This window comes from Apostichopus japonicus, chromosome 13 (assembly GCF_037975245.1).
Source record: "Apostichopus japonicus isolate 1M-3 chromosome 13, ASM3797524v1, whole genome shotgun sequence".
Taxonomy (NCBI): Eukaryota; Metazoa; Echinodermata; class Holothuroidea; order Aspidochirotida; family Stichopodidae; genus Apostichopus; species Apostichopus japonicus.
Window position 1 is genome coordinate 23,649,515 of NC_092573.1, and position 12,871 is coordinate 23,662,385.

The following is a 12,871-nucleotide window of genomic DNA, read 5'->3' on the forward strand; positions in this document are numbered from 1 at the left end:
TAAGATGCGGGTGGGCTGGTATAATTTCTCAAGATTGGTTACTCTGCTGTTCTCATATTTGGCGTGTGGCTTCCTTATAATTAGTACAAGAACCCTATTCTTTTGGTAGAGGTCAAATGTCATTTTGTGGTCAGGAGAGGGCAAAATGTAAAAATCTCAAAAGCGCTGTATCTCCAGAACCTAAAAACGAGAGGAGCTCATATATGCATGGTAGGACAGCCTTACATAATGTAATTTTTTTTGTGCATAATTTGGTGCAGGCCAGAGTTCATTTAAGGTCACCAGGGGACAAAACTTGAAATCCTTGTAAACACGATATATATAAGAACAGCGACGTAGCCAGGAGTTTGAAAGGGGGGAGCACTTTTGGCGATTGATATAGATTTTCAAAGTTGTAGGCACGACTATCTGAGCGGAGCGCCACCATCGGTTGGCGCGGAGCGTACAAGAAAATTTTTGGTTTTACAAACCCCCCCAGATGGCCGGAAACGGCCCTTCCCGAGTGCTCATTCTGGTTCCCTGGCCTCTTGCTAACTTGAGACACCTCATTCAATATCACTTTTAAACCCAAAAAACAAACGAGTTAAAATAGTACGTAGTTCAATACTACATAATGTATTAAAATTAGCAAGGTACATGTACAGAGTAGTCTTACTTTTTAACTTCTGATACTTGTAGATACAAAGATAGGCCAGAAATGTCTTTGATACAACTATAGCCAGTAGTTGTCTTTGATACAACTGTAGCTAGTAAATGTTTAAGTTAGCCTAATATGAGAAGGCGAGAGCTATCCGACGATTGCCATCTGATGCAAATTTCTCAACTGTTTTCTCAACTGAAATATTATCTGCGTAAACGGGTTCTTAACTACATGTTAAAAAACTGACAAGATCGGATCCTACTGTCTTTTTCGGCTGGTAGAGTGTTGAATGAAACGGCTCGCGATAGAATTGACAGCCTAGATGACAGAAGAATAGGTCACCTAATTTAGCCATATTCTTGCTACGTTCATTTCAATACTTTTTCCTGTCTATAGACTCTTAAACTCGTCCAGCAAGCTTATCGATTTGAATTATGGGTGTTTTAAAAAAAAAGATAACTTGGCCAAAAAAAATGTAGGCCCGGGCCAACAGTGCTACATACTGGCTACGCCCCTGATCATATGATATCATTATCAGCAGATTTTGTTTCCTGTTTGAATTCCTTTACATATTCTTTTACATAATATATCAGAAAGACAAACATAGTGCTCTTTTACAATTTTTCCAGTGGGATGATTCTTGTTTATTGTCCGATGTCTGGAATTTAATACATTTGACGAACTTAACTGATGGACAATATAAACTTTCATATTTTGTAATATAGCCAGATATGCAGTGGCCTAAAAACAAATATCGTTGTCGCAGTGTATTAGCAGTGTAATACTTATTATAGGAAGTGCGTATCACGTACGATTGCTAGCTTAGATTCATAACATGCTGTTCGTGCAACAACTTAGGACGACTCATAGAACGACGTTGTCGACGTTACAGTTCGTGACATTCCATAGAGTGCGGTTAGGTAGGCAATATGTATTTTATTACGCAGTGGCCAACTGTAGGCTTGTAATTGGCTATAAGCTAAATTTATCTAATTGCATCTGCCAAACTAAGTAAGTAGTTGAATCAGTAGGCGTGAATGTTACTACGATTACAATCAAGTTAACGGAGCTGACGAGTATTCAATATCAAAAGAGCACTGACAAAATACCATGCTAAAAAAACAACAGTTTAAAAAAAAAAATCGACATAGAAAGGGGGGGGGGAGCGGTCGCTCCCCCTGCTCCCCCCTGGCTACGTCCTTGTATAAGAAACTTTACTGGGTCTCATATTTTGTTTTTGGCTTCCCAATAATGAGTACATGTACCTTATTGTTTTTGGTGGAGGTCAAAAGGTCATTGGGGCTCATCAAAGGTCACACTCTTTAAAATCATATAAATACATACCTTGTAAACACGATAACCTAAGATAGTTTACACCACATAGCTCATATTTGCCATGTGTCTTTCCTACAGTAAGTACAAGAACCCTATAATTTTGGGTGGGTCAAAGGTAATTTGGGGTCAGCAGAGGTCCAAATGACAAATAGCAAAAATATACTTCATCTTGAGAACTTTACCTTCAAAACACATGAATGCATGATAGATTATACCCAAATGAAAAGTCAAATTACTGCACAATTTGTTATTTGGTGAAAGTTCACATAAGGTTGGCAGAAGTCAAACCCTGCGACATTTCCGAACGGTCAGGTCTCAATAAAGATGTGAATCTTAACTAAACACTTTTGCTGATTTGACTTCCCCATGTGCAGTGGCGTCACCAGACTTTTCAGTCTGGGGGGGGGGGCACAGGAGGGGCACCAGCATTTGATGGGGGGGGGCACTTAGGTGGATACGGATCGCCGTCCCGGGGAGGGGTCTAAGGGGAGGGGGTGCCCCTCCAGGCTCGGCGGAACGGGAAAATTATTGGGAGGGGAGCTAATGTGTAGAGACTATCTAAGCGGAGCGCCACCATCGGTTGGCGCGGAGCGTACAAGAAAATTTTGGGTTTTTCAAACCCCCAGATGGTCGGAAACGGCACTTCCCGAGTGTTTTATGCTGCGAATACCTAGCCCTAAAATATGGGTCTCAAGCCTGCAGTTTCTCAGATTGCACGTAAAAGTCTGTAAAAACATCGTAATTTGTATATTCGATGGTGTTTTAAGAGAGTAGCTATTACTCGTAGTGTACTCGCAAAGACGTTTTGAGTGTAGTAAGGGGATGTTGGAGAACCGGCTGAAATGAAGCAAGTCATTGGCCTAAGATGAAGTTGTGTTGCGCTTACCGGTACTCACACTCACTGCTTCCACTTTTCACGGGGCGTGAAGACGCGGTTGGGGTGACAATGTGGTCTATAGCCAGGGGACGGGCCGAGGGTCCCCAGCATTTACTAAAATTATTACACCTATATAGTGTACGTGTGCATCGGACAGATCGACAAGTATGCATTGAAAAATGGGCAGATGCACGTTTCGGAGCCTTGGTAAATATTGGGGATGCTTATCATGCATTTGCCCCCTCAACTTTTTCATTGGAGGGGGGTGATCCCCCAAGCCCCCCCCCCCGGTTCCGCCGCCACTGCCCCCTCCCCCTTTGGAAAATTTTCGCATACGGAGGATGGGCTAGATGCAAAATGCTGCCACATTTGATGCTAAATTCGATCTGAAGCTATCTCCAGAAATTGCTATTTTTGAGGTAATGATTTTAACAAGGCGCAGAATTTTTCAGAGGATATGAACCACATGCTGTCGATATTATGCCTAACCCTATATCAATAGAACCTACATTTGTTGAATTAATGTGTGCATGACCCTCGACTCCTTTCTTCAAGAAAGTTTCTTGTCCTTCTCGGTTTTCGCCCATTATCTGTTAAGATTTAACAGGTTCCAGCATCGTTATTGGCTCCTATCAGGGATCTCACCATGCAATCCAAAGTTTGATCACACATCGAGTATGGCTCAGTATGCAGTGGTGAACATTCGCCATTTGTTCCTACAAGCATCTGACCTCAAATGACCTCTGCACCCCCTACACAACAGGGTTAATATATGGGTCCAGAAATATAGGCAAGTATGGTGCCTGCGGACCCTCACATTCTCACATTTCGTCAGCTCCTAACCTGTCAACCTCAGACCAAGGCAACATATTGCAGTACCCTCCCTTCTCACAGTCATGTAGCTCGCGAAGCGGACGTGTATATCCGCTGGTATGGCGTGAGCACTGACACATTCAATGTAAATATCGACACCTGTTGTTGATGGCGCGGGTTACGACTTCGATACCCGACGTTCAAGGATAAAAATTTTCATTTTTCGCAGCTCATTTGAAGAAAATACGAATTACTGTGCTTCTTTGTCCTTATGAAAAACCAACTCAGATGATGGGAGTTGAATATAACAAAATATATATATATTTTTTTACCAACCCAAATCTCAGATGGGGGGGGGGGGCACTCGGGGGCACTAGGTTTTCCAGGGGGGGCACGTGCCCCCCTGGCCCCCCTTGGCGACGCCACTGATCGTACTTCTCCGCGCTGATGACTGGGCCCTTTGTTGAAGCAGCTTGGTGGTCGACGGTCTCCTGCATGTGTTTTCGAAAAGCTGGCTCTTTTTCCATTTTTACGTATATCGTCACTATATATCAGTACTATATGAGGTCGATAGTCACTGTTGGCCCAATCATATCAGTAATTTAGCAGATTTCTTAGAACCAAGGCCTGAAGTGATATGGTACAACCTGACAAGGGCGTAGGAACCGGGGGCTGGGGGGGCGCCAGCCCCCCCCCAGTGAAAAACATGGGGGCGGAAGTATCATTCCGCCCCCCGCTCCACAAGTCAGAAAACCCCTTTTTCATTTCAAAATGAGAAAAAAATCTCATTTGGAGCACCAAATTGCATTTAAGGCCAGGTGAAAATGCAAAATTCTTTACAAAATGGAGTGAGAGTTGAAGTATGCTATATTGCACCAAATTGCATCTGAGGCCACCTGGAAATGCAAAAAAATTCCAAAGGGTAGGGGGACACCCCTCCCCTTAGACCCCTCCCCCAGGCCGGCCATCAGTCTGCAGCCCCCCCCCCCCCCACTCAAAAGTACCTTCCTACGCCACTGCTTAACCTGATATATATGCCTGATTCAGCAATGGATTGAGGATATCTCCATGATACAACCAATTTATTGGAACTCATTGTATCACTGTCAATTGGTAAAATTTTATTGAATTTATCATAAATATTTACATAGAAAATGATAATTAAACGGGCAATTTTTGGAAAAATCGGTGATGTGTCCATTAAACAGCTCTTGGCGTTGTCCTGAAGTTTAAGAAAAAAACATTGTCATTATCAAAACTAGACATACAATCCGTCGATCGATACCTGCGCGATCTACCGATGCTTGCGCTAACAACGGATCCATAGATAGCGCAGCGCTATCGATCGATGGCGCTAATCGGTCGACAGCGCATAACATATATATATATATATATATATTTGTATATATATATATATGTACAATGTCAATATTTATTTTCTGACCTTGATGACGTATTCAAAGTAACAGAGGAATTCTTCTCTGTTTCCCCAACTACAAAAGATTCAATGCACTCATCCGTGCAGTCTTTCTGGGCTTTAAACATGTATACAGGCGCGTATCCAGGATTTTCAAACCCGGGGGGCGCGAATTACTATCTAAGCGGAGCGCCACCATCGGTTGGCGCGCAGCGTACAAGAAAATTTCTTGTTTTGAAACCCCCCAGATCACCGGAAACGGCACTTCTAGGGCTTGAAATGACCAACCAGATGTACACTTTTTGCCTGAGAACCAAGTATTTCCTAATAGTTTTTTTTTTCCATCCATAACCTTTTTGAAGATTGTCAACCCGGCACACATCATGTTCGACCTGATCGCATCTCCTGTGGGTCTTTGCTTTTGTAGGTGATTCTACGTCGCGGCCCACAATACCCGTCAGCCCCACTTTTCAAGGTTTTAAGCCCCATATTTGTTCAGAATTTGAAAATTCACATTTCTCGTGAATAAACTCACTTCAAAACATACCCATAATTTTGTACAAAATTTCATCTATGGACAACCAATATAGAAAAAACTTCCTTCAACCCCGAACAGACCGGTCAAAATTGCACGAGTAGAGGGAAGTGTGATGTAGAATGTTGGTCAGAAATTTTCGAAAATTCAGACACAGTTAATTTATTGGTGTACAAATATTAAAACCTGTTATAACGGCTATTATAAAACTTGGTTGAAGGAAATGAAAAAAATAGCAGATATTTCCGAAACCGAACACTACACACATAGGCGTAGGAGGCGCGGCGGCAGTGGCGGAGCTAGGGGTATTTGTCAGGAGTGGCGAGAATGGTCTGAAGGGGCGCTTCCGACACTATCTAAGCGAAGCGCCACCACTGGTTGGCGCGTAGCGTACAGAAATTTTTTGAGTAAAGATACTCCCTAGATCGCCGGAAATGACCCTTTCCGGGCCTAACTAATTTGCAGATAAACGAAGAATAAGGTGTCATCACCAAATTACACCAACAAAATGTGACAAATGTCAATAAGTAGATGAGAGCGCAATAAAAAAGTCAATAATCTAGAATAAGTAAAAAGTGGTAAAGAGCTGAAAAAGGCGTCGGCAGTCCATTTGAGTACGTCAGGGGGGCATCCGCCCCCTGACCATATGGACGCTCCGCCACTGCGCGGTGGGGGTGCAGGCCCTAATTCGCCATTACTAATGTAAAAGAGAGTTTTGACATAATTGGACCTCCCTGCTTTTTATACATCTACATGAGACATGTCGTTGTTTACATTAGCATCCCGCGGTATACTGCGCAATTTTAACGGACCGTACGGTAAATGATGGCATGCGATGTAATAACCGATGCTTGCTTATATGATATTGACATGAACACGTTGAACTCGCGCTTTGCGCGCGAAAATTTTTGGTTATTTTTTCAGGCAAGTCGGACAGTTTTGAGGCTTTTCATCCTGGAACGCCATTTTCATGCTCACTGATATGATGTGATATCTGTTGTTTGCGTTACAAATTCGAACAGGCGCGTAGCGAGGAATTTGCCAAGGGAGGGGAGAAGCCTGTAGGCAAATTATCTAAGCGTAGCGCCACCATAGGTTGGCGCGAAGCGTACAAGCAAATTTTGGCCGAAAATGTCTCCCAGATCGCTGGAAATGACACTTCCCAGGCCTTGTAAGTTGCCTCTAAGCACTTTCTATTTTGAAATTTCTTAGCGATATCATTTAAAAAAAATACTGAATGGGGGGGGGGGGCGGGCGGTCGCCCACATCCCAAAATGAGTCATGTTGCCCGACGACACGGTCGAATTCGAGACCAGCCACAGTTGGTTTCATAGCACAATTCTACACACGCGTTATGCTAGACCATATATAGTATATATATAGATCATTAGTGAGAGAGGAAAATGGAAACGTCAAAAAATGGAGTTGTCGGTGTAAGGGGTAGGGTGAGTCACACTTTTGCGAAATCATTGATCCGTCACTGGCTACCCTTCAGCGCTGTAATGATGTCACTGTTCTTCCTTCTCTTCCCGGTGTCTTCGCGTTTTGCCTTTACTCCCTCTTTTTCTCCTTTTTCTCTCTTTCTTCTTTTTCTTTTCCCTTCCTTCCTCTCCTCCTCCTCTTTTTTCCCCTCTTTTTCCCTTTTTTCTTCTCTTTTTTTCTCTTCTCTTTTTCTAACCAGGGGGGCGCGCGCCCCCAACGCCCCCCCCCTGGATAGGCACCTGGTATAGTTGTAGTATGTATGTATGTATGTATATGTGATCTTCCCGCAAGCAGGAACTCGCGAAAGAAGCCATGGAGGCTTGTAGACGAGCAAGCTGACCGAAGCCAATCTCTCGGCACACGTCCATATCAGGAAGTTGTTATTGAACAATACCCTTGCCAGACGACACACATTGTTGTCATTACACATTACACATTGCTATAGTAATGTTGTAGAGACTATATTACATATAATTTTAAACAACAGGAGACGTCTTTGTGCCAAGACTTAAAAGTGAGTAGTCATAGAACTAGCTTATTCATATCCATTTCGACGATTGATATTTTTAAGCAATTTGTAATGTTTGTATGTTTGTATAATATTTTGACTTGGAGAGTCGAATACTCTACAAAGACGTAAACAAAACCACGGAACATCGATACATTTGAGCTGCTTGCGTTGAACTAGTTTATAATGTGTAGGACCATATAATAGGACGTATAGTTGTAAGTCCAAGCCGTAACAATACCGTATGTGTGTATATATATATATATATATATATATATATATATATATATATATATATATATATATATAAATGAAAATATATATATATATATATATATATATATATATTAGTGTTTGCACGGGTTATCCGGGTACCCGCCCGACGTGATACTACCCGGTTCCTAATTTATTACCCGAATCCTAAGCAAAGTGTGATTTAAAAAAAAAAATGGCAAACCGACGGTTAGGCAGATTTCCCATTGACTTAGTGTGGTGTTAGGCTACCATGTGTTCGAAGATAACAGCAATAACGAAAGCTTTCCATAGATATCTTATAACTGCGTCACAATTTCAGCTAATAAACAGATGGCTAGGCTAGACTACTCCCATTGACTTAGTGTGGTGTTAGGCAACCATGTGGTCGAACGTAACAGCAATAACGAAAGTATTCCATGGATGTCTTATATAACTGCGTCACATCTCCAGAAAATAAGCAGATGGTTAGGCTTAGCTAGATTTCTCATTGACTTAGTGTGGTGTTAGGCTACCATGTGGAAGAAATTATTATTTATTCATTCGTTTATTTCAAAGAAGGAAAGGCTGACAAGGAATTTTACGCGATGTTTATGGATTATAGACGGGATAACTAAAAAATAGTAATCGCAAGTGGCTTTTTACTAATCGTTTATTCCAAATGCGATCAAATTGCGCGAATCGCGCAATCTCGCGGCTAATGAGAACCATGGGCCTGCATAATAGATAGTAGTAGTATTAAAAACTGTTTAAGAGCTAAATTGGATATTTATATGGTTTGATCCAATAAACGTGCACGAGCTAGCATAAGCAGCGGCGGCAGTGCGATGTTAGTAGTAATGCTAATTATAATTAAATAATTTATTTATTAACAAGTTAATGAAAGAAACAGAAGCAAATAAAAATTATTGAGGGAGGTTTAATACCTTATCTTACACCTACGTATTTGAACATGAAAACATTGTCAGTAGAGAATATAATGCATTTATTACAGCATCCAATATGTAATTTCTTGAAAATCGTGATACACGAGGGTAAACAAAATTTTCCGGGTACCCGGGTACCCGACGGGTAACGGCCCTCGGGTACCCGTTTCCCGATTTTTGGACCCGTGTAAACACTAATATATATATATATATATATAGCCTATATATATATATATATATATATATAGGCTATATATATATATAGGCTATATATATAGGCTATATATATAGGCTATATGTATAGGCTATATATATATATATATATATATATATATATTTATATATATATATATATATATATATATATATATATATATATATATATATATATATATATATATATATATGAGTTCTCCCAAATACAATTCACTGTTTCAATGAACCTAAGGTTGGTGAGGCGGACACTCTAACCGCTGAACCAAGCGTTTGCCTTTAGGACAGCTCATAGTATACAGCTATATTTATTTAAATAAATATCCTTCTCTTTCAGGTCCCGACTATTTTAACCATGTCGCACTACGATAATGCTGGTTTAGCTATGTGAGTATCTATACCGACTATTTTAAACAGTTCCCGGTAACTACCGTATCATTGTTTTCCATTTCTCTTTCATTGTACTGCATGTATCTGAAACCAGCGGGATCTATAGGCGTCTGACTTTATTTTAGGTGCATATTTTTAAACGCTGAAATCTCAATTACCTTATCAAAGAAATGGAATCCACAAATAATATTATTTAAAAGTGTGCGTTTGGGTGTTGGGTGTGGTACATTCATTTTGTCCCCTCAAAATTAGTTATAAGCACAACCTTAAAAGGCATTGAAGACTCGCCCCAAACCGCGTGCCGCCCTCTGAAAAAAAGTTTCCGTTGCTTGCAAGTGAAGTTTTCTGCTTGTCGCTACAAAATGCAGACAGTAATGAAACATGATACATTGTTATCTTTAGCTGGACCTGAGATGTCCATCGCTGTATCGTTTGTACACTGTGCTGTGGGTACTGACCGCAGCTGTATCTACTGACTGTACACTAGTGTCTAAGAACCGACGGTAGCAAGCTGTGTGTGTATTTTCTGGGATCGATGGTGGTGTCTAACACTTCTGTTACACCTCATTCGAAACTAGATCAGATTACCGGTAGAGACGTTTCTTTGTGCGGCGCGAGTCTTTACATCCATTTAAGTGTCAGTGTGTAACTCAGTATATGTCTTCAAACTTCCAAGCGACGGTCATTACTGATGCAGACGTCACGAGCAATCTGTTTGGCTGAAAACTCCGTAATTGCACACCTGTTTGGGGAAAAAATCGTGGCCGGGAGATTGGTCGAAAAACCGGGTGACTTCCGGTAAAACCGTGAGAGTTGATTATAGGTCTGGTATGCACATCCAGACCCACACCCCTCCCCTAAATGAGAGTCGCATTCAAGGAACCGACAACCTAACCATAAATTCATCCTCCTCCAGCCCGTCCACAAAAGATTGATAACCTTAACAAAATCAGTCTGGGCTGGGAAAATTGGAATTTGCTCCTCCCCTCCACCATTGAAATAGTCTGCGGCATTTCACTGACATCATTATTCCATGTTTTGTATTTTTATAGTGTTCAGCTTTGTTGTAAATGTTAGCCTTTCGGTGACTCACTCACTGAATTCTTCATCTCTTTGCAGTTTTATTGTCATACTGGTTGTGGTAAAGGTGTTGATATATTCGCTCTGCATTTATGCTAGGGGCACTAGGACATATCGAGTACGAAGGCGTACACTCGTTGTCGTCCAACACCCAACTCAAACCGTGGTAAGTCTATATGGAACGCCAATACCGACAAATATAAAACATTATATATGGCTGCTTCAATTAGGAATTAATGCTTCATGTATACACTATGACTGGAAGGCATTACTATCACGCAGACTGAGGATCTCATTTGTAACAAGGTGGGCAATTTTGAGCATCTCAAGTAATGTCAAAGTTAGGAAGTACCCCAGCCCGCAAACCTTTGCATGAGCAATCGTATACTATCTGTCTGTCCGTCGATCTATCTATCTATCCATTCATCCATCCATCATCCATCCATCTGGCTATCTATATAATTTGTTTTTTTACTCATTGCAGGTTCAAGGCGTAGAGAACCCAATGTACCCAGTAGCTCATGGTGGATGGCATGGCCCCTATCATGGCCCCCATGGCATGGCCCCTATGGTATGGCATGGCCCCTATCCATCCAATGCAACCCCCGGTGTTAATCCCCAAGACTTACCACCGAGATACGAAGAGAAAGCAAACACCACCGGGGTGTGCATGCCACAAGAAAATCTTATGGCATAGTCCGCCGAGGATCTTAATGTAATATATGAGCCCTTGTCGTTGTAGAATTTGTTCAGACATTTGTAATCTTCGATTTTGTAGTTATTCTCACTTATTCATATATTTATTGAAGACAAAAAGTTTTGCTGAAAGACTTGTAACAGTCCACTTTTGAAAGTTCATTAGTTGAAAATATATATATATTTTGCTTTTGTTCTTATATCACTTTAACTAATACATAGCCTATATAGAAATGAAACCTTTTGTAATGTAGGTATATACGCATACAATGGGTTGGATACTATTGTGACTAGGGCGTTCTAGCATTCATATATGGTCAGCCTATATGGTAGCTACTTATATTTTTAATATGCGTTAAACATTCAGCCATCTTAACATCCACATATGATATATATATACATATACATATATATATATATATATATATATATATATATATATATATATATATATATATATATATATATATATATATATATATATATATATATAATATAAAAGATAAACAAGCGAATATTTTTAACAACGACATACTGCTATATTTCGGAGTGGTCACCACTCCATCGTCAGGCAAAAGTACAAGATCAATTAAATACAAGGGCTAATATACATCCAAGGACGCCAATAGTGATAAGCATGAGTGATTTTTAAACTAGGAAGAAACTTAGAAACTTTTAAACTTAGAACAACCAGCAAATTTTTTTTTTTTTTTTTTTTAGTGAATATTTTTAACTTAGGGATGAATAGAACAACCAGCAATAAAAAGTAAATAGGGATTAGAATATCTCCAACCCGTAGCTCGCTACATTTCTATTTAGGTCAGCATTTAAGTCTTTTATTAGGAGACTCTCTTTAATCTTCCTCCTGAACCACTGGGGTTCATTACCAATAGTGGCACAATGGTCAACAAAAGTAGGCAGATGATGTTTATGCGCAGTACAATGAAGGTTAATAGCGCCTTTCTGACCACCAAAGGAGCTCATCAGATGTTCGTTGAACCTATCCTTAAGCCGTCTATTAGTTTCTCCGACATAAAAGGAATCACAGTCTGGACAGTTAATCCTATATACAACATTGTTGGCATAATCTAACTTATAAGCATCCTTAAAATTGAACAGAGCAGAGATTTTCTTTTGCAGAAAAATTATTTTGATATGTATATTGTCATTACACAACCCCTTAATGTAACTACCTAAAGTCTTAGCGAGTTTATCACTGCTAGGGCCACAATATGGTAATTTATGGTAATATATATATACATATATATATATATATATATATATATATATATATATATATATATATATATATACATATATATATATATATATATATATATATATATACACACACACACATATATATATATATATATATATATATATATACATATATATATATATATGTGTGTGTATATATATATATGTGTGTATATATATATATATATATATACTTCAGTAATGGAGTTAATTACGTAAATATCCCCAAAATTACATGACCGTATACTCACTGCCTTAGCTGCCGATATCTAACAGTATACTTTCTATACACTATAAAACTAGTATTTGTATACAGTATACTTTCTATACACTATAAAACTAGTATTTGTAGAGTTAGTCAATACTTCGTCAAGCCTCAAACCTGATTAACGTTGCGCATGCCATTCTACAATCAGTTTTCAAATTGGTCAGTTTATGGAAACCTTA

The 12,871-nt window shown here is 39.7% G+C and overlaps 1 protein-coding gene across 1 annotated transcript; it reads left to right on the top strand.

Moving 5' to 3' along the window:
• Positions 1 to 7,416: 7,416 nt before the first annotated feature.
• LOC139978240 (uncharacterized) lies at positions 7,417 to 11,621 on the top strand. Its single transcript, XM_071988241.1, has 4 exons — positions 7,417 to 7,613; positions 9,336 to 9,385; positions 10,508 to 10,634; positions 10,953 to 11,621. The coding sequence occupies exons 2-4, from the start codon at positions 9,354 to 9,356 to the stop codon at positions 11,163 to 11,165; spliced, it is 372 nt and encodes a 123-aa protein (XP_071844342.1). The 5' UTR covers positions 7,417 to 7,613; positions 9,336 to 9,353; the 3' UTR covers positions 11,166 to 11,621.
• Positions 11,622 to 12,871: the final 1,250 nt, after the last annotated feature.